General features: G+C 38.3%; 1 protein-coding gene across 3 annotated transcripts in view; it reads right to left on the minus strand.

The window, feature by feature from the left end:
• LOC140726368 (uncharacterized) overlaps positions 1-23,831 on the minus strand; it is a 61,759-nt gene that overhangs the window by 7,050 nt on the left and 30,878 nt on the right. For all 3 annotated transcript variants that reach the window (XM_073042658.1, XM_073042655.1, XM_073042656.1), the window contains exons 9-10: positions 20,104-20,289; positions 1,105-1,196 (exon numbers count right to left, since the gene is read on the minus strand). In XM_073042658.1, coding sequence (XP_072898759.1) covers positions 1,105-1,196; positions 20,104-20,289 — 278 coding nt within the window. The remainder of the gene's footprint in view (positions 1-1,104; positions 1,197-20,103; positions 20,290-23,831) is intronic.

The following is a 23,831-nucleotide window of genomic DNA, read 5'->3' on the forward strand; positions in this document are numbered from 1 at the left end:
GATAAGAGGAATACGGAGGACTATGATCCAAGTGCCGGTAGATAGGACTAGGCAGAAAAACAGGTTGGCACAGAGAAGATGGGCCAAAGGACCCGTCTGTGCACTGTAGTTCTCCATGACTACAGTCATGCCAAGGTAGCGTAGCTGTCAGCATGATGTTATTACAGCTCAGGGCATCAGAGTTCAATTCCAACATCGTCCGTAAGGACTTTGTACATTCTCTGCGTGACCATGTGGTTTAACGGTTTCCTCCCACAGTCTACAGAAGTACAGATTAGTGGATTAATTGGCCATTGTAAACTGTGCTGTGATTAGGCTAGGGTTAAGTAGGTGGGTTGCTCATTGGTTCTGCACTCTCTAACTAAATATAAATAAACACATACGGAAAATGATCTGAAGCTACTCAAGAGCTGAAAAAGGAACAGAAAAATCGGTGAACTCTGGTCATGATTATCCAATCTGGAGTACAATGTGTAAGATGATTTACACACATCCAGCTGCCAAGGAGGCTGGTAGAAAAATAAAACGTGTGGTCAGAGGGATCCAGGCATGATTACAATGTTAATATACGAGTTCAACAACCTATATTTATTTAATGGCAACAGCTTGGAGCCCAATATAGAAAATTCTCACTGCAATTATACAGGGGTTTGATCAGATTACATCTGATACACTGCTAATGCTGAAGGTGGTGCAGGTAGATTCATTACGTACAGGGGATGAAGGAGTCGTCATCTGAGGAACTACAGAATACAATGAGCTTACATTCACTACAAAACTTAATATTTGAAAGCGATCGGCTAGATGCAATATTCAGAAGTTGCTTTCTTTGGCTATGAATCTTTAACCAAATATTGTTCAATAAATGATTGAATAGTTTGATTGAGTTGAGGAAAGCGTTCTTTATTTAGATGGTTGAGAATCTTAGGAATTTTTACCAAATCATCATGAATTTATTTACATTCAATATTAATCATTTGGCATACACAGTATGACAGTACTTTCACTCTTAATAAACAAATATATTTCTCTTTTCAAGAATGTACCCTTCTAGACAATTACTTAAAAGTAATAGCTGAACACTAAAGAGAAAATATAAATTACCTTCAATATGTCCAACTGCTTATTTAAATTTTTATGCTTATCTTGTACGTGCTCCAACGATTTTGCAAGTTCATCAAGCTCAAACTCTCTTACTAGGGATCAAAGAAAACAATCTTTAACACAAAAATCTTTGGTCATGCCTGGGCTACACACTTACTCCTTATTAGAATTCTTGAAAAAACTACAAATACTTTTTAAAAGTCCATGTTAAAACATGGCTGACCAATGAAAGTAACTTATTAAAGTATCTAACAAACTCAGCTGAGTTCTTCAATGGAGTAAGAGATGTTTCATCAAATTTCAGAGCAGACAGGAGACTAATGGGTCCAGTACACTCTGAGGAGGAAGGGTGAGCAGTCAGAGGTCGTAGTATATACAAGTATTAATAACACAGGCAGGAGCAGGGATGAGAAACTGCCAAGGGGTTTTAGGGAGCTCAGTAGAAAGTTAAAGAGTACAACTGTCAGGGTTGTGATCTCAGGATTACTGCTTGTGCAATGTGTCATTGAAGTGAGAAGCATACAATATAGTGTAGTTCAATACCTCACAAAGTTGCTGGTGTAGGTGGGAGACCTTCAGATTTAGATCATAGGGGATCTCTTCCAGGGCAGGTAGGACCTGTACGGTTCGCACCCGAACTTGAAGGGAACGAATATATTAATGGGAGATTAGCTAGTGCTACTTGGAAAGGCTTAAACTACAGTAGCAGGGGAATGGGACCCACAGCAGCAAGGCAATAGTTGATAGGGTTAGGGGGAAGAAAGATGATACACTAAGCAAGACTGAAAAGAAGAATAGCAAGGTACTAGCTAATAAAGATGGTGGGATTGATGGTCTGCAATGTGTTTATTTTCATTCTAGGAGTATTATGGGGAAAGTAATGAATTTGGAGTCTGGATCAATACATGAAATTATGATGTTGTTGCTATACAAAGACATGGTTGCAAACAGGACAGGACTGGTGGCTCAACATTCCTGAATTTTGTTGCTTCAGATGTGATAGAGAGGGGGGCAAGAGAGGTGGAGGGATAGCATTACTGATAAGGGGGAGTTACGGCAGTACTCAGAGAAGACGCACAGGAGGGCTCATCAGCAGACGCAATTTGGGTGGAGCTATGAAATCAAAAAGGTCACAATTATGCTGATAGGATTATATCATAATACTCCCAACAACCAGCAAGAGGTGAAGGAACATATATAGACAGATTATGGAACGGCATAGAAACAACAGGATTGTCATAGTGGGTGGCTTTAACTTTCCCAGTATTGACTAGAACTTCCTGAACACAAGAGGCTTAGATGGGTTAGGATTTCTTCAGTGCATCCAAGAAGGGTCCAATGTGAGGAGAAGATACACTGGACCTGGGAAATGAGTCAGGTCAGGGAACAGATCTGATGGTGGTGGAATATTTTGGGAATATTGACCAAAACTCATTATATTTTAAGACTATTATGTATAAGGATAAAATTGGATCTTGTGGAAAGGTACAGGAGGTAAAGGATGTTGATTGGGAGCAGCTGCTGTCAGACAAGTGTGTGTCTGAAATGCGTGAAATTGTTTAAAGATCAGAGTTCAGGATTGGCATGTTCCCATAAGAAGTTATGACAGAGATGGTAAGGAAAGAGAATCTTGAATGACCCAAGATAATCCAACATTTAGTCAGGAAAAAAAAGTAAGCATCTGCATGTGGTAAATATGGCATATGATTATCCTTGCATCCATTAGTAGGGGTGTTGAATATAAGAGTAAGGAAGTCATGCTGCAGTTATATAAAAAATTAGACAGACCACACTTGGAGTCGTGCATGCAATTCTTTTCGCCCCATTATAGGAAGGATGTGGAGACTGTGTCAAAGAGATTTACCATAATGCTACCTGGATTAGAGGGTATGACCCACAGGCAAGGTCGGACAAACTTGGGCTGAGGGAAGACCTGACAGAGGCTCTTAAAATTATAAGTAACATAGATAAATAGTCAGATTCTTTTCCTGGGTAGAAATATCAAATACCAGAAGACTTGTTTTTCAAGTTAGATAGATAGATACTTTATTGATCCCAAAGGAAATGATGATGTCACAGTAGCATTGCAAATGCACAGATATACAAATATTAAAAAAGAAATAAGTAAAAATAAAAAATAAGTTACCTCAACCAGTCTAACAGGAGCGGGTCATCATTTACCTGGCTATAGGTTGACTCATTATAAAGCCGAATGACCGAAGGTAAGAATGACCTCATATCATGCTCTTTAGAGCAACAGTTGTCTTCAGAGGTGGAAGTAGTTTAAAGCTGATGTAGGGGGCAAGGCTTTTTTTAAAAAAAACGGAAAGAGTAGTAGTGCCCAAAATAAGTTATCAGGGATGGTAGCAGATCAAGCAGTTTGGTGAGTTTAAGAGGCTTTTAGATCAACACATGAATATGAAGAGAATGGAGAGACATACAAGTAAGGACATTTAATATAAATTGGCATTGAGATTAGCACAAAATTGCAGGCCAACTGGCCTGTTTAATGTCATACTGTTCTCTTTCCTATTCTGCGTACAAATGCATATCAGCCATTTGCAGTTTACAATTAGCATTCTGACCAAAATGGAAAGTTTTGATGTAGACTTTTAAAATGTTTGAAGAGTATTATAGTGGAACAATGTAAGATTTGAAGTGACTCTGGCAGTATGGAGTCTGTAAGCTGACAACTCAGTGAACCTCTGTTCTTCACAGCGGAATAAAGTGTAAAAGTACTCCTGAGGACTTAAAGAGCAGTGTTCTTTTTTGTTAGTAATCTGAACACAGGTTCTGGCAACATACTTACAAAATTGGCAGAGGAACTAAGGAAACGCAGTAACAGTGAGGACAACTGAGGCCGATGTCAGGAGGGAATGGATCGACAAAGTGTACAGAGTGCAGAGACATGCATGATACCAACTTAAAAGGTAGGGCAGGAAGACAGGCCTAAAGTTCTAGAATCTAAAACTTTGAAGTTTCCAGTGGGGTTGATAAAGCTGGTAAAATAATATGTAGCTCTCTTGGTCTAATAAAAAGGCATAATACAAACAAAGGAAGATAAGGTAAATATTTGTACATCACTGATTGATCTTGAATATCAGTCAGCACACTTGAGGTAAGAGAATGCGGGAAAATCTAGCAGACTGGTATCAGAATTGGGGGATTTGAGTAATATGGAGAAACCAGAAGTGGATATTTCCACAAAACAGGAATATTACAAGGAGAGTTAAGAAAAGTTGAGGTTTTGAAAAATATTAAGGTTATTCTTTAATGTTTCAGTTAGTTTTCTGGAATGTGCTACCTGATAGGGTGAATAAATTAGAATTAATCATAATTTTAAAAAATAAATTAATACGAAGAGTGAAGGACAGGAAATAATTCAATAGTGTTTTCATTGAGTATGAAATATTCCCTCTTAATTCTTTATGTGGTTAGATTTCAGGATCATGTGAGACAAAATATAAATTGACACTTGAGAATTCCAATGTCTGTCGTTAAACTGCAGTTATTTATTTGGTCATTAAACATGCCTGGTGGTGATGCATCAAAATTTGGAGCAGAAAAGCTTTCTATTCATCGACCAAGGTTTCAAATTCTCAGTCACAATAGTAATTAGCACAAGGCAACATGACAGTGATATCATGTAAGAATGAATCTATAGGTACAGCTGCAAGAAACATTTTGTGAAACCCTTTGCAATTACCTGGTTTTCTGCATTAATTACTCATTAAGTATGGTCTGATCTTCATCTAAGACACAATAATACAAACATAATCTGCCTAAACTATTAACACACGAACTAATGTACTTCTTTTCATCAATATAGGCAGTCCCCGAGTTACGAACGTCCGACTTACAGACAACTCGTACTTACAAATGGAGGGAGAACTCTGTCTGCCTTTTTAAGTCGGATCACGACACCATCCGCCATTTTAAGTCGTTGCCGTTAACACTGTGTTGTGTAACTTTGTACTTGCCTTAAATATTTCTTAGCAAGATTCACCCTGACCCCCCCCCCCCTTTTTCCAGTCAGCACCGCCCCACTTGTCCCATTTAACCTGTCTCAGTGCAGGTGGACTTTAGGACCTGGAGCAGCACAAGACCCATCGCCCGCGGCTGCTGCTGTATTTTTTTTATTAAGTACGATCATGAACAATAGCCATATCAGAAATGCTGATCAAGTTAACTAGTTCCCAAAGAAAACTCTGATAGGCCAATCAGACGGTCCACTGCTGCTCAGCAATAGAACATAAAGTGCGCAGTTTTCTGTCCCGTTGATGGAAAACGATTGCGATTAAAAATAAAGTGAAAATAATAAAGCGATTGGAAAGAGGTGAAATGCCATCGGTCACTGGAAAAGCTTTAGGCTACAGTCGATCAACGATCAGAACACCTTTAAAGGATACAGGTAAAGGATAAAGTGAGAATAATGGAGCATGTGAAAGGCCCTGCCCCGATGAAAGCTACAATTATTACTAAGCAACGCATTGGTTTAATTATTGAAATACATACGTTTCTTAAGTGTTTTATATGCATAGAAAGGTAAAATATAGACTTTATATTAAGACAAACGTTTGACTAACTGATGCTAAATAATACCAGATGTACCTGTTCTGACTTACGTACAAATCTGACTTAAAGACGGACTCAGGAACAGATCTTGTTCGTAACCCAGGGACTGCCTGTACTGAGTAAACCATTTAAATAATCATAGTCTTGGTTCAAAAAAGTATGTAAATCTCTGGGATAATGCCTTCTACAAAAGCTATTTGGAGTCAGGTGTTGTGTTCTAATCAATAAGATGAGATTGGATGTGTGGTTTGTAGAGGTGCCCTGCCCTATATAAAAAAAGTCAATCAAAGTCTGGTTATTAATAGGCTCTTCTCAAGAAAGATCTATTTATGTGGACCATGCCTCAATCAAAACAGCTTTCAGAGGACTTTAGAAGAATTGTAGAGATGCATGAAGCTGAAAAAGGCTACAAAAGCATTTCTAAAGACCTGAGTGTTGATCAGTCCACAGTAAGAGAAACTGACTACAGATGGAGGAAATTCAGTAGTGTTGCTACTCTCCCTAGCAGAGGGCATCCTGTAAAGATCACACCAAGATGCAATGCTGAAGGAGGTGAAAAAGAACACAAGGGTAGCAAAAGACCTGCAGAAATCTCTCGAACATACCAAAGTCTCTGTTCATGCATCCACTATATGAAAAACAATGAAGAAGAATGGTGTTCTTGGAAAGACACCATGGAGGAAACCACTGCTCCCCAAAAGAAAATCATTGCTGCACATCTCAAGTTTGCAAAAGATCAGCTGGATGTTCCACAACACTTTTGGGGCAATTTTCTGTGGACAGATGAGACAACCATTGAACTTTGTGGCAGAAATGCACACTGCTATGTTTGGAGGAAAAAGGGTACTGCACACCAACACCAAAACGTCATCCCAACTGCGATGCATGGTGGAAAGAGCATCATGGTTTGGGGCTCCTTTGCTGCTTCAAGGCCTGGAGAGCTTGCAATCGTTGAGGGAACAATGAATTAAAAATTGTATCAAGGTATTTTACAGGAGAATGCCAGGGTAGCAGACCGTCACCTGAAGCTTAATAGAAATTGGGTGATGCAACAAAACAGTGATCCCAAACACAGGAGTAAATCAACAACAGAGTGGTTTCAAAAGAAGAAAATTCGTGCCTTGGACTGACCAAGTCAGCGTCCAGACCTTAATAGAATTGAGATGCTGTGGCATGACCTGAAGAAGCTGTTCATACAAGGTATCCAAGAAATATTGATGAGCTGAAACAGTTTTGTATGGAGTAATGGTCTAAAATTCCTCCTTGCCATTGTGCAAGTCTAATCAACAGCTACAGGAAACATTTGGTGGAGGTTATTGCTGCTAAAGGAGGTTCTACTAGTTATTATATACAAGGGTTCACATACTTTTTCCAGCCAGGACTGTAAATGATTAAACAATGTGTTCAATAAAGACATGAAAAGTACAAATATTTGTATGTTATTAGTTTAAACAGATTGTGTCTATTATTGTGACTTAGATGAAGAACAGACCACATTTTGAGTAATCAATGCAGAAAATTGGGTAATTGCAAATGGTTCACAAACTTTCTCTTGCAACTGCAAAACAAAGACTCAAAATTACAATGATTCCAGGGTGTAAAAATTATTAACTACAGTTTATTTTAAAGCTAATGCCAAACAACATCAGGAAAAGCAATCACATTAATGAAATATGACACAAGGTAATTTAACCTCACCTTCACCTCTGCATTTACTAGCAATGGACTGTAAGCTGCAGTATTAACGTTCGGTATCACGACCAAAGGAAATGTTTCAAGCAATTCAAAAGCTATCTCACATTAATCTGTAACTGAATTTTTGACAAAAAGGAAAAGGAGACCATATCACCAACGTCACAGCCCACCCAACACAACCACCAACACAAAAACAATGGAACTGTCAAAAAGGATTTTATTTTATTTTGTTTCCTCCTGTCCAATACTCTCATTAAATCCAATTATGTGAAAACATTCTTTGATGAACTTACTTAAACAAGAGAACTAAAAGTTTACTTTTCAACAAAAGCAAATTACTGCAGCTGCTTAAAAAGAGAATTACAAATATAAAATCCTGTAAATAATACACAACTCAGGTAATTTTCAAGTGATGCATGACACAGCACATCTGCTGGGAGCAAACACAAGAAATTCAAGACAATAGACAGTACGTGCAGGAATAGGCCATTCAGCCCTTCTAGCCAGCACCACCATTCACCGTGATCATGGCTGATCATACACAATCAGTACCCCGTTCCTGCCCTCTCCCTATATCCCTTGACCCCACTATCTATAAGAGCTCTATCTAACTCTCTCTTGAATGCATCCAGAGACTTGGCCTTCACTGCCTTCTGGGGCAGAGCATTCCACATATCCACCACTCTCTGGGTGAAAATGTTTTTCCGCATCTCTGTTCTAAATGGCCTACCCCTTATTCTTAAACTGTGGCCTCTAGTTCTGGACTCACCCATCAGCGGAAACATGCTTCCTGCCTCCAGCGTGTCCAATCCCTTAATAATCTTATATGTTTCAATCAGATCCCCTCTCATCCTTCTAAATTCCAGTGTATACAAGCCCAGTCGCTCCAATCTTTCAACATATGACAGTCCCGCCATTCCGGGAATTAACCTTGTGAACCTGCGCTGCACTCCCTCAATAGCAAGAATGTCCTTCCTCAAATTTGGAGACCAAAACTGCACACAATACTCCAGGTGGGGTCTCACCAGGGCCCTGTACAGCTGTAGAAGGACCTATACTCAATTCCTCTTGTTATAAAGGCCAGCATGCCATTAGCTTTCTTCAATGCCTGCTGTACCTGCATGCTTGCTTTCATTGACTGATGTACAAGAACACCTAGATCTCGTTGTACTTCCCCTTTTCCTAACTTGACTCCATTTAGATAGTAATCTGCCTTCCTGTTCTTGCCACCAAAGTGGATAACCTCACATTTATCCACATTAAACTGCATCTGCCATACATTTGCCCACTCATCCAACCTGTCCAAGTCACCCTGCATTCTCATAACATCCTCCTGACATTTCACACTGCCACCCAGCTTTGTGTCATCGGCAAATTTGCAAATGTTACTTTTAATCCCTTCATGTAAATCATTAATGTATATTGTAAACAGCTGCAGTCCCAGCACTGAACCTTGCGGTACCCCACTGGTCACAGCCTGCCTTCCGAAAGCAACCCATTAATCGCTGCTCTTTGTTTCCTGTCAGCCAGACTACTTTCAATCCATGTCAGTACTCTGCCCCCAATACCATGTACCCTAATTTTGCCCACTAATCTCCTATGTGGGACTTTATCAAAAGCTTTCTGGAAGTCCAGGTACACTACATCCACTGGCTCTCCTTTGTCCATTATGAAGAATTATGAATGATTTCATGTATCATTAGTTGAAATGGGTTTACAGATAGTGGTGGCATACACTCAAATTTCTGCTGTGCATCATTGAAGATCTCTCCATAATGATGCAAAGTAAAACAAAAGATAGCTCACAAAATTTATGAAGTCAAACCAGCTCTGATGATGCACCACTCAATAAACAGATGTCAGCTCAGTAAATGCTTTATAAGTCATAAGAAGGAAGCATTATTCTCACTCATATACAGTATAACATCACAAAACTAGATTCATTACATTTTCACCACAGATAGCTATTCCAGATTGTATTATTTTAAGGAGTTTATCATGTTCTGTTGTTTTATCTGAACAGAGATCCTGTTTAGATATAACCCTATGAACTGAACACAGTTATTTTCCAAAGTGGTCACCCAGTCTGCTTTGGGTTTCTCCAGTGCAGAGGTGATCATATTATGAACTTGTAATGCAATAGACAAGACTGCGGCATCACAGGGAAAGACCGTTGGTGTCTCTGATTGATGGGAAGGAAAGAAGTGAAAGGATACATGTTGCATTGCTGTGGCTGCCTTTGAAAGTGCCAAAGGTTGGAGAATGGTTGGTGGAATCAGTAGGATGGACGAGGGAGCCTCAAAAGGGAAAAGTCCCTTTGAAATACTGAATTGGAAGGTTGGAGGTTGGTGGGTAGGGTTGAAGTATGTTCATGATTGATGGTAGAATCTTGTTGCAGCTGGAAAAAATGTATTTGATGATCTGTTGAATAAGGAAATTGATAGGACTGATGGTGAAGACAGAAGAACTCTATCCTTGCTCTGTCCAGGGCAGATGGGGTGAGGGCAGATGTGTGGGAAATAGTTGAGACATAGTCACTGGTTCTGCCCATTAATAGAGTATCTGTGTGAAAAGTTTCATTATCAGAGCACATATGATGAAGATGGAGGAATTTAAAGAAGGCCAGGTACGGGGGGGACATCACGTGATGACGTAGGATCGAGACGCAGGGACCCAGCTCTCCCGTAAAAAGTTAATAAATTAATGTTTAAATGAAGAAAAGTTAGTCAATACTTTCTAAAAGTTACTTATAAACGACTCCGGACTGTGTCAAGCTATGCCTCAAGGAAGGAAGATGAAGAAAACTAATACCGGGAAGACTACGCAAGTTGGACCAAGAACAAGGCCCACGTCTACCGAGGAACTGCGGTCTCAGGTACATTATATCACCGGCGATACGGAACAGGAGATTGTGGCAACACTGGCCACTTCCAAAGGAAAAAAATATCGTGAACTGCGCAAACGCGAAGGATGGAGCATGCGCAAACGGGAGCAACAAGAACTACAAAGCCCAGCTACCACTGCAACTGAAAGTGATAGCGAATCGGAGGGAAAGTCAAATCTCTCGGAAGGATCAGATGAAGAAAGAGGTAAAAGTCCTTCTAGAAATATAGAAAAGACTTTGAGGCAAATAATGCGTAAATTAGACACATTAAAAGTAATTAAAAATAATCAAAAAATACTCGAAAAAAAAATGACCAATATGGAGATTATGCTTGATAAAATGACAAAGAGACAGGAAAAAATGGAAAAAAGAATTACGGACTTGGAAACTACAACGGAAGACATGGTTGAAAGAATGGACAAAATGGAAAAGGAAAATACTGCTTGGACATCAGAAAGAAAACAATTTATGGAAAAAATTGATAAGCTTGAAAATCTCAGTAGACGAAATAATATTAAAATTGTTGGACTTAAAGAAGATATAGAAGGAGAAGATCCAATAAATTTTTTTCAAAAATGGATTCCTGAAAAATTGGAAATGGAAAGAGAAACTCCAATTGAGATTGAAAGGGTGCATAGATCTTTAAGGTTAAGACCTCGAGCTGATCAAAACCCACGATCAATTTTGATAAAATGCTTACGATACCAAGACAAAGAAAAGATCCTGAAGGCCGCTGCCCAAAGTGCCAAAAATAGAAACGGGCCACTGATGATAGCAGGGAAACCAATTCTTTTTTATCCTGATATAAGTTACAACCTGTTGAAGAGAAAGAAGGAATTTAACCCAGCGAAAAAAGCCTTATGGGAAAAGGGTTATAAATTTACAATGCGTCATCCAGCAACACTGATAATTTTTTTGGAGGAGAGAAAAAAATTTTTTTCCGATTATCGAAAAGTGGAGGAGTTTGTACAAGAACTTCCATCTATTCGCTAATTACACATAGAGGCTTCCAAACGTAATGGATTAAAGATGAAGATAGACCCAAGGAACAGAAGTGATGGACATTTATGGATATTATAGAAGAGAAAAGCAAAATTTTAGAAATACTAAATGAGAATAGTATTTTTTTTTCTCTTCTTATACTGTTATGATACCAGCCCCCTCCTTTGTGAGAATTGCAAGAGCCCTAGTGAAAGGGGGGTCAATGACCCAAGAGAGAGAGAGAGACAGGCTGAATGGACACAGGAAATGGAAAGACATTCCACTGGGACAAAAGCTGGTGACTGTGGCATTGTTCTCAGGAGACACCTGGGAACTGCAGACGTGCCAACTCGCAGGGACATTGTAAAGCCCTCGGGCAAAGTGGGCTGGTTGAGAGAGAGATTGCATCACCTGCAACCTGATTGACACCTGAGATCCCGTGAGGCAGTATAAAGAAGGGTCTGAAAGAGGACGACCCTCAGACGCACCAAGAAGAAACACCAAGAAGCACGATAACGCTTCCCGTGGGAACGGGAAGCCATTTTGAAATAAGCCACGTGCGTTAAATTCCGAATGCGGGGTTTGTGGCTGGAACCAACGGAAGATCGCTTTTTAACTAACAACGGGGAAGATCGCTCCCCTGATTCCACGGATGTTTTGGGCAAGTTTTTCCGTTTTATCTCTCTCTCTCTCCAACACGTGAAACCAAAAGAGAAAAGCCTGCAGACTTCAGAGTGACTCTTTATATTTCCAATTGGACTCAGTATTATATACCCTAGACAACGAAAGAGCTTATTTCTGAGTGATTATTAATGTACCTGCGTTTTAGATTGAGTATTGACGCATGTTATCTGAATGTTTGTATTAACCTTAATTTTTGTGCCCCTTTATTAATAAAACTTTTGAAAATAGTACCATTGGACTTCAACTGACATATCTATCTTTGCTGGTAAGTGAAACCAGTTAACAATACATATACTTTTTTATGTTGCGGGGGGGCTGGGAGGCTGTGGATCGGTTACTGCGGGATTCACGTGTGTAATCATGGCGGTTGCCATGACCCGTACAGCAGAGGGGGGTAATGTTGTGTCTTTTTTCCACAGCATTAGTAGGGGGGTATTTTTTTTTTCCTTTATATTTTAATTTTTTTTCTATCTTTTTGCCTGGATGATTGGTGGGGACACACATAGCAACATGGAGATTTTTATAAAGATTTCCCAGGATACCACGAAAGTGGAAAGATTAGGTATTATTATAGATTGGAGTAATATAATAAAAAAAATAATGACTAATCTACTAAATTTTTTAAGTTTTAATGTTAATGGGCTTAATGGGCCAGTAAAAAGAAAAAGCATTTTAACATATATTTAAAAAAATGAGAACTCCGTGGAGCATGTGGGGATCTTCCAACTTCCAGGCATTCCTTTTTTTTTCTTTCTTATTTTTTTAATAGGGATGTTAGGGGGGAGGGGTTAAGGGGAGGGGGGCTGGGTAACACTTTTTTTTTCATGCACATTTATTCAGTAACTATTTGAAAACAATAAAAAAAGTTTTAAAAAAAAGGCCAGGTACAAGAAGGTAAAGATCGCTGGGGGAGTCGAAGTCAAATGAAAATTGCAGGAAGCTGCACTAATTCAGTGTACTGGAATAATTAATTAAGTGGGGGTCCAGGGTAAGCTTGAAACAAATATTGTGCACATATCCTACAAGAACATAAACCAACCTTGGTCTCACGCAAATTCCCACAACAACACCTTTGATGAGAAGAAAGCCAATGGTTGAACTCTCAAGATGGTGCTCCTGGGGTGAGGCTGAATTAGGCTTCGCTCCAATTCTTTTACTTTTTCTACCTGCAATCAGCCCCTAACTGACTTATTTATACCTACACTAAAGGGGTTGATATTTAAGATATACCTCAACTTTTTGAATTATATTTTCAACTTGTGAAAATGGCTGGGAGATCACGAGAAACTAAAGAAGCAAGACCGGCTAAAGAACCGTTAACTCTGGACGCAATCGGGAAACTTATGGATGAGAGACTGGAGGATAAACTCGGCCCAAAGTTTTCCTAGCTTGATGAAACTTCAAAGACGGTTGACATAAGTCTTCAATCACTTAAATCAGAAATTCAACAACAAGAAGCTAGAATTTCAGCTCTTGAAGAAGTAGCCCATCAGAGAGATAGTAAAATTGAAACTTTGGAACAAAAGATGTCCTCAACTTATCAAGTGCTGGAACACTACAAATCCAAAATCATTGATCTTGAAAACTGATCTCGAAGACAGAACCTGCGGATAATAGGGCTCATGGAAAATGTCGAGAAGGGAGATCTGGTTGAATTTTTCTCTAAATTCTTAATGGATGTGTTCAGCTCAGATGTTCTGGATACCCCTCCAGTAGCCAACCACGCACACCGTATTTTTCGCTTAAAACCAGCTCCAGGCGAGAGACCATGGCCAGTAATCCTCCGTCTTCACTATGCTCATATTAAAGATCGCCTGATTCGAGCCGCCCGACAGAAGGGCATGATCGACTTTCAAGATTCCAAATTTTGTATTGTGGAAGATTTTAGCCCTGAAGTTTTGAGGGGAAGAATGGCTTTTGAACCGGTGATGTCGGAATTCGATCGGAGAGGCTTCTTTGTGTCTTCTTTATTTTCTTTTTTTTGAGCCGCCATCTTGAGAGATGGGGGTAAAATTAGTGTTATTTTGCCTGCTCACCTTTCTCTGGCTTTTTCCTTGGGATTTCATAGGTGGGGGGAGGGGGTTTCTCTTTTGCTTTTCACTTAGTTTTTCCTTCACGAGCTGACTTCAAACTACCAAAATGGCTGAAGTGTCGTAACTTCTGGTTCCTCTTTGAACCTGCTCTCCTCTTCCAGATTCATGAGTTTATTTTCTGTTTAACCTTGTGCGTTTACTATGATAAATATTAGCAATATTGATAAGGTTATTAACTTTGTTTCTTAGAATACAAATGGTTTAAATCATCCGATCAAATGGAAAAAAATATTTAAAGTATTCCATAGAATGAATGCTAATATTATTTTTGCACAAGAGACTCATGTGTGGAAGGAGGACAGTCAACATTTTTTTTTAGGTTTTGGAAGGCCAAACAGTATCATTCGAATTTCCAAGCCAAAGTAAGAGGCGTTTCTATTTTTATAGACTCCTCAACCTCTTATATACATTATGAAACAATTTCAGACCCACAAGGTAGATTTTTGCTCCTCACTGGTTTACTTCTTAACCAAAAAGTTGTTTCAGTTAATGTTTATGCTCCGAATATTGACTGTCCCAAATTTTTTAAGTGTTCATTTACATCCCTCCTAATTTAAAATGAGTATATGCTGATAACGGGTGGGGATTTTAACTGCTGTTAAAATCCCCCGATGGATAGATCTATTCAGGTTCTTCCGAATAAATCGGCCTCTCTTATTACCGTAGATTTCGCACTACAGAGCGCACCTGATTAAAAGCCGCTGGCTCTAATTTTAGAAAGAAAATCAATTTTGTACTTGTACAAGCCGCACCGGATTTTAGGCCGCACCGGATTTTCGGCCGCACCGGATTTTCGGCTGCAGGTGTCCCACGTTGTAATATGAGATATTTACACAGAAAGATATTACACGTGAGGATTTTTTAACTTTTAATTAAATCCATATGGTAACATAAACAAATACATATTGCAAATGCTTTTTTTCGAACCGTGCCTGTAACGCGGCTACTTTTAAATATACGTTGCGTATACTTTTTTACTGAACAACATTCCAATATCTCCTAACGACTGGTAAAAAATATATATACTGCAGCCTACCAGGAAAAGTTATTGATCGCCTTTAACTTAAAAGCAGCGTTTTGGCTCCGCCGCTCGCCCCCCGCCTTCCCGTTTATCGCAAACCGGTATTTCCCACAAGACGCGGCGAAACCGGGTGTGACGTCATAGCATCCCGGGATGTAGTACAGAAAACAAATATAGTTAAAACACTTCTAACTTTAACTAACAAATGAATTACTAAGCGAAAATATTATAAACTAAATAACTGCCAGAAAGGCAGCACAATGCTTTTCTTCGAGTGTTTTCCATGTTGATGAGGGTGAGTACAAATGACTGATTTACAATAATTTAATTGTGAAAGTGCGCTTGATTTATCGTACAATTTCATTGGACCTCTGTGAACTACTCATCAATTTTATTGGTCTACTGTTACGAGGCAAAATGTTTTTGGCGGCATGAAATAAAATCATGCATTAGCCGCACCGTAGTAAAGGCCGCAGTGTTCAAAGCTGTTCAAAATGTGGGAAAAAAGTAGCGGCTTATAATCCGACATCTACGGTAACTCCTTTATGGCTGATGCTGGGATTTCTGAAATTTGGCGATTTCTACACCCCAAGGATAAAGAATTTTCATATTTCTCTCATGTTTATCATAATTACTCAAGAATTGACTATTTCTTTATTGATCATCATTTACTTACAGACGTTATTGGTTGTAACTATGACTCTACTACTATCTCTGACAACGCACATTTGAAGCTATCTATTAAGACAACGGATTCATCCTCAAGTGTTAAATCATGGCGGTTCAACTCTACTCTACTTCAGGACTCAGACTTTCTCAACTTTATTAAACAACAAATTGATTTGTTCTTTTCAACAAACTTTACAGAAGAGATTTCTAGTGGATTATTATGGAACACATTTAAAGCATTTATCCATGGACAAATTATTTTATACTCTGCTGGAGTCAGAAAATGAATTAACACTGAAATACTTATGTTGGTTGATAAAATTAAAGAAATTGATAAGACTTACTCTGTGACTCCTAGTAAGGAGCTTTATAAAAAGAAAATTGAACTTCAAATGGAGCACAGTTTACTATTATCCTCTTCGATTGAAAATCAATTAATTAAATCTAGGACTCAGTTTTCATGGGGACAAATCTGGTAAATTATTGGTTAATCAATTGAAAACTGCTTCGGTTAAACGGCAGATCATTAAGATTCATAAATGAGATGGTACTTTGCCGATTGATCATAAAGAGATAAATAAAGCCTTTCAAGACTTTTATAACTCTTTATATCAATCAGAATCTTCTGTTGATTCTTCCATAATGGATGAATTTTTAAGGAAACTGAATATCCCGAAATTAACAACCGAGGATTGTGTATTATTAGATGCACCCATTACGGAAACCGAAATAAAAGAGGCTATTTTTTTCAATGAATTCAGGTAAAGCCCCTGGTCTGGACTGTTATTCTGCGGAATTTTTAAAATCTTTTTCTTCTATACTCTCTCCTTGGTTATGTAAAATTTTTAAGGACGTATTAACTATAGGTAAATTACCACAATCTTTTTATGACGCCTCCATTTCTTGAATTCTTAAAAAAGACAAAGACCCTATTGAATGTGCATCCTATCGGCCTATATTTTTGCTGAATATGGATTCCAAGATTTGTACCAAAATTTTGGCCACTAGATTGGAAAATATATTACCTCAAATAATTTCTGAGGACCAGACCGGATTTATTAAAAATCGTTGTTCATCTTTTAACATTAGAAAATTAATATAGCTTACACTCCTTCATCTAGAATCCCAGAATGTGTCATTTCCTTAGACACTGAAAAAGCGTTTGACAGAGTTGAATGGCCATATATATTTAATACCCTTCAGAATTTTAACTTTAGCCCGACATTTATATCATGGATTAAATTAATATATTATAAGCCTTTGGCTTCGGTTCTTAGCAATAATCAAGGATCTCCCTTTTTTCAGCTGTTTCGTGGCACGAGGCAAGGCTGCCCTTTTAGTCCTCTACTATTTGACATTGCTTTGGAACCCTTAGCCATTGCTATTCCTGACTCACCTAACATTTTTGGTATTACCCATGGGGAAGGGACATATAAGCTATCACTATATGCTGATGATTTGTTACTATATATCTCTGATCCCGAGAGATCCATTCCTGTTATTTTATCTTTGCTTGCTCAGTTTAGCAGTTTTTCTAGCTATAAACTGAATTTTAATAAGAGTGAATTATTCCCATTAAATACGCAAGTTCCAATCTATAAACATCTACCATTTAAAGTAGTTACAGATACCTTTACTTATTTGGGTATTAAAATTACCAAGAAACATAAGGAGTTATTTAAAGTTAACTTTTTACCTTTAATTGACCAAATTAAGCAACTTGTACTAGATGGTCCCCATTGTCTTTGTCATTGGTTGGTCGAAACAATGCTATTAAGATGATAGTTTTACCTAATTTTTTATATTTATTTCAAGCATTACCAATTTTTATTCCTAAATCTTTTTTTGATATTATTGATTCCAAAATATCCTCGTATGTATGGCAGAATAAAAATCCTAGATTAAGTAAAAAAAAATACTTACAGAAGCCTAAGAAGGAAGGAGGTTTGGCTTTACCAAACCTAAGATTTTACTACTGGGCAGTTAACATCCGATATTTAATATTTTAGACACAGGAATCGGCGGCATTACAAAGCCCACAATAGGTAAATTTGGAGTGCAAATCTGTACATGGCTTTTCATTGTCTCTATCTTAGGATCTTCGCTTCCCTTTGTCCTATCTAAACTGAATAAACAAATAACTAACCCTATAGTTAAATATACATTTGAATATGGTTTCAATTCCGTAAATTTTTTGGTTTGAATAAGTTCATCTTATTAAGCCCTATTATATCTAACTTTCTTTTTCAGCCCTCTTATGGACCAAGCCTTTGTGCTATGGAAAACGAGGGGTATAACATGTTTTTGTGATTTATTTTCTGATAATTGTTTTATGTCCTTTGAACAGCTGTCCAATAAATATAATTTGTTTAGAGCCCATTTTTTTAGCTATTTACAAATTAGAAATTTTTTGAATAATATGTTACAGTCCTTTCCGAATTCATTCCCAATTGATATTATGGAAAAAATTCTAGGTTTAAATCCCTATCAGAAGGGTTTAGTAGCCATCATTTATAATATGATCATGAAAATACAACCAGGGATGTCAGACAAAATTAAGAATGAATGGGAAAAAGAACTTCAATGTCCTTTACCTACAGAGCAATGGGAGAAATCTTACAGTTAGTTAACTCCTGTTCTATTTGTGCCAAACATGCCCTAATACAATTCAAGGTGGTACATAGGGCTCATACGTCCAAGGACAAACTTGCTCAATTTTATTCTCATGTTAATCCAATCTGTGACAGATGTCACTCTGAAGTAGCCTCATTGACTCACATGTTTTGGTCTTGCCCTTGCTTGCAAAAATACTGTAAAGATATTTTTGGTATTATTTCAACAGTTTTGAATATTAACTTGCAACTTCATCCTATTACTGCAATTTTTGGCTTACCAATAGTGGATAACAGTTGTTTATCCCCCTCAGCTCAGCAGATGATTGCATTTGCCACACTAATGGCTAGAAGATCTATTCTACTGAACTGGAAAGAAATTAATCCTCCAACTGCATTTCAGTGGTTTTCCCAAACTATTTCTTGTTTGAGTTTAGAAAAAATTAGAACTGTCATTTTTGACCCTTCAGTCAAATTTGAAGAAACCTGGAGACCATTTATTCAATATTTTCATACGAGTTAAACTGACCTTTCCCAAACCATTCCCTTATCATCTTAATTATTTGGATAGAGGTGTGGAGTTATTGACACTACTGTGTATATTTGATATGATACAATAGCCCATGTCGGTTAGGTTAGTTAAAAAAAAAATTTTTTTGAGGTTTTTTTTTCATTTTTCCATTTTTTGTAACACACTATGAGTTTGGAAGGTTATTATATTTGGGTTATTAACTGTTTATATTTGTATTTTAGCCTAATTATATACTCTCAAGCTCTCTGTATTTGATGTTTCTCTTCTCTTGTTTGTTTGAAAACTAATAAAAAGATTTAAAAAGAAAGACAGCCAATGGTTGAAACAATTGTTCAACATGAAAATAGGCTCAGTCAAGCAAATTAATTTGTTGCTGGAGATGAACTAGTAAGACCTATGTTCAAGGAAGAAATAGAGGACCCTCAGATTCTCCTGATGTGGGATATAGGTATAAATGTACTTATCATGAAGATGTGGCAATGGGACAAAAAAAAACTGGAAGCTGTCAAAGTAGCAGAGACCTTCAAGGATGTCATGGATATATATGGGAAGAGGCTGAACCAGGATGAAAGGATAGATTCAAGATAGGAAGAAATAGGTTTGGTGGAAAATAGGAGGATAAAACAATGGGTCTATCTGTGCAGAAGATAGAAACAGGTAGTGCAAGGAAGTACAGCATTTGTGACTGCCTGGTGACAATGGCCTGAAGTTTGGGGGTGGCATGTTCGTCCAGGAGATATGAGATATGCCCATGTTGAAGTCTGATGTCTGTGAGACTGGTCAAGTGGGCAGACAACAGCAACACCAGCCTCAAAGAAAGATAAGCCCATAGAATCAGAATACTTTTTTCTATTTCAGGCAACATGGATTATCATTTTGTACTCATAAATCAAGTACTAACCAGATCAAATGAAGAATAATGCCTCTATATCACTCTATGTGAATAAAGCTTTTGGACCCTGGATGCAAACTGTCATCAATGCAATTCACAAAAATTCAATTAATGCCAACTGTATCAAATTGTAGGAAACTGATGTTCCTATAATACTGTAGTCAAGACTGGGAATAGATTTCGACTGGAAACTTTTTGCAAAGAGTACATGACGTTAAGCTAAATCTATATGAGAGCTAAGCATCACCAGTCATTTATCCTTTATTGGTTAAAATACAGCAGTTAATTGAAGTGAGATTATCTTAGCTATGAATTTATAAACAACACATAAATAACAGAAATAAATAATTTATTTACTTACATTTTACCTGCTTGAAGACATATTCCTCCAGAAAACTTAAATTCAGTGATGAATAGTTATGCCTTGAAGTCAGGCCACATAAATGGGAGAACTCTGCCATGCCAATGTCATCAGCTGAATCTTCATCATCCTTCTGCTGCTCTTGCTGCTGTTTTGAGAGTTCAGCTGCCTCCTTCTCAAAGTCCCCTGTTTAAATTTAAAGTTACAGTTGTTACATCTAAACATCCAATTTGAGTGGGATCTCGAGGGCACAGTGAATGCAATATATATTTCCCATATTTTTTAAATCAAATCAAGTTGTGATGATAACGAAAATTATTTTAAGTTCTACTAACACAGATCAACTTCTTAAATGTTTTGCAAAAGCATTACATTTATAGTATACGAACACAATGCTGGAAGAAATCAGCAGGTCAGGCAGCATCCGTGAGAAAAGAGTAGCCAACGTTTCGGGCCGAGACCCTTCATCAGGAATGGGGGGGAAGAGAGGACCGAAGCCCAGTATCCTGATGAAGGGTCTCGGCCCGAAACGTTGACTACTCTTTTCTCACGGATGCTGCCTGACCTGCTGAGTTCTTCCAGTGTTGTGTTCATATTCTTTGATCCACAGAATCTGCAGTTGTATTTTTACATTTATAGTATGACTGTCACTGAAATCTGAACAGAGTCCAAAAGAGATCCTCTGGAGCAGATAACCTAAAGTAGCTTGAGTTTTTAATGTATTACATGCAAGCATGATGGTGAAAAGAACTTGAAAAATGCTAAGGGGATGCTGGTGATTCACAGGGAATGCAAAGATAAGTTAAGATCTGTCCGCACTTGCCAAAAATTTCAACTGACTTGGAAGACCTTTCTTCTTAATAAGAAAAACTGCCCAGTAATCTAAAACAACCATTTGTTCTGGCTGTGCATTGTAGTGCCAGTAATCCATTCTGAATCCCTGTCCCTGGTGCAGGGCTGAGTGAAGCAGCTATTCAGCAGTGACACACATGGCCCAGGTGTAGACCCTAGCTGAAACAGCAAGTGCAAGTGTAGTAAGCAGATATTTAGTCTAAGAATGCAGCCAAGTTCATGAGAATGTATTTACTTTTGAACTGCATGAAAACTTTGTTAGTCCAGTGCACCAAAACCTAATTAGTTACAGCAACAAAGCTTAAAGAAGGTAGCAGAACCAAGTAGAAAGGCCACACTGACGATGAGCAATGAACAAACAAAGTTTGAACCAATGTAAGCAAGACGAGAAATGTTGAGAAGGATGGAAATTAGGAGGGAGTATACAGTGGTATGCAAAAGTTTGAGCACCCCGGTCAAAATTTCTGTTACTGTGAATAGCGAAGCGAGTAAAAGATGACCTGATTTCCAAAAGGCATGAAGTTAAAGATGACACATTTCTTTAATATTTTAAGCAAGATTACTTTTATTAATTTCCATCTTTTACAGTTTCAAAATAACAAAAAAGGACAAGGGCCCAAAGCAAAAGTTTGAGCATCCTGTATGGTCAGTACTTAGTAACCCCCCCCTTTGGCAAGTATCACAGCTTGTAAACACTTTCTGTAGCCAGCTAAGAGTCTTTCAATTCTTCTTTGTGGGATTTTCACCCATTTTTCCTTGCAAAAGGCTTCTAGTTCTGTAAGATTCTTGGGCCGTCTTGCATGCACTACTCTTTTGAGGCCTATCCACAGATTTTCAATGATGTTTAGGTCGGGTGACTGTGAGGGCCATGGCAAAACCTTCAGCTTGCACCTCTTGAGGTAGTCCGTTGTGGATTTTGAGGTGTGTTTAGGATTATTATCCTGTTGTAGAAGCCATCCTCCTTTCATCTTCAGCTTTTTTTTACAGATGGTGCGATGTTTGCTTCCAGAATTTGCTGGTATTTAATTGAATTCATTCTTCCCTCTACCAGTGAAATGTTCCATGTGCCACTGCCTGCAACACAATCCCAAAGCATGATTGATCCACCCTCATATTTAACAGTTGGAGAGGTGTTCTTTTCATGAAATTCTGCACCCTTTTTTCTCCAAACATACCTTTGCTCATTGCAGCCAAAAAGTTCTATTTTAACTTCATCAGTCCTCAGGACTAGTTTCCAAAATGCACCAGGCTTGTTTAGATGTTCCTTTGCAAACTTCTGATGCTGCATTTTGTGGTGAGGACGCAGGAAAGGTTTTCTTCTGATGACTCTTCTATGAAGGTCACATTTGTGCAGGTGTTGCTGCACAGTGGAACAGTGCACCACCACACTCCAGTCTGCTAAATCTTCCTGAAGGTCTTTTGCAGTCAAACAGGGGTTTTGATTTGCCTTTCTAGCAATACTATCAGCAGTTCTCTCGGAAAATTTTCTTGGTCTTCCAGATCTCAACCTAACCTCCACCACTCCTGTTAACTTCCATGTCTTAATTACATTACAAATGGCTACCTGAAAACACTTTGCTGTCTTCTTATAGGCTTCTCCTGCTTTGTGGGCATCATTTACTTTAATTTTCAGAGGCTAAGCAGCTGCTTAGAGGAGCCATGGCTGCTGATTGTTGGGACAAGGTCTGAGGAGTCAGGGTATTTATAAAGCTTTGAAATTTGCATCACCTGGCCTTTCCTAACGATGACTGTGAACAAGCCATAGCCCTAACAAGCTAATTAAGGTCTGAGACCTTGGTAAAAGTTATCTGAGAGCTCAAAGCTCTTGGGGTGCCCAAACTTTTGCGTGGTGCTCCTTTTTTTTTCCCACTCTAAAATTGTACAAAACAAAAATAACACACTAATCTTGCTTAAAATGTTGAAAAGAATGTTTCATCTTTAACTTTATGACTTTTGGAGATCAGTTCATCTTCTACTCATTAAACTAATCACAGTAACAGAAATTTTGACCAGGGGTGCCCAAACTTTTGTATGCCACTGTATGCCTCCTGATTCGGACTGAGAGAGAGATGCCTGAGAAATATACAGGGAATAAACTAAGATTAATAATGACGCAGCACAACCTGTGTAACGCTATACATGTGTAAGCTCAAAGCTTGCAATTATGGTGAATAAAAAACAGGGAACTCAATCTGGTCCTGCAGCGTGAACCAAGGATCACAAGTTGAGAACTCAGTGCCAGTTTGTAGCACAGCCAGAATAACTGATGCTGACAATCTGTAATAGTATGAGAGGTTGCAAGTGTTTGTCTGTCTGCTGCCCTTTGAATAAATACTATTGTCTATATCACTTTTCCACTGTCCTGCTTTAATATTCAAGGGCTAAAGCTGTAGCAACACAGGTCACTTCTGGGAACAAGTAGTGGTTGGTCCATGGTGAAGCCCCAGCATACAAAATAGCTGGAACAAAATGTCATACAGCTGCGAAGACCATACCTCCGGATTTCTCTTCTATTCATAGACGATATAAAAATCAATTAAAGCTTTTAAAAAGATTAACAGGAAGGGTAAATCACTTAAAAAACTCAAAGTAAACACAAGCTATGTAACAATTACCTTCCACCTCCATCAAACTATTTCTCTATTCACATCAACAGGGCTCTCTGTCCCATGTCTAATTCAGCACAGTTCAGCAGAGAAGTCCCTCAGTCCAAATACTATGAGTCCCTGTTTAGAGCTGTGAATTACCTGACAAAGCCCACAGTAGTTGATTGTCTCACAAGTTGAAGCCTAGTATTGTGCATTGTGTTCTCAGAAAATGTCAAAAATTCTGCCCTTTTTTCAAGAGTAGCTTGGCTTACTTCCAGTATACAAGAT

This window comes from Hemitrygon akajei, chromosome 4 (assembly GCF_048418815.1).
Source record: "Hemitrygon akajei chromosome 4, sHemAka1.3, whole genome shotgun sequence".
NCBI lineage: Eukaryota > Metazoa > Chordata > Chondrichthyes > Myliobatiformes > Dasyatidae > Hemitrygon > Hemitrygon akajei.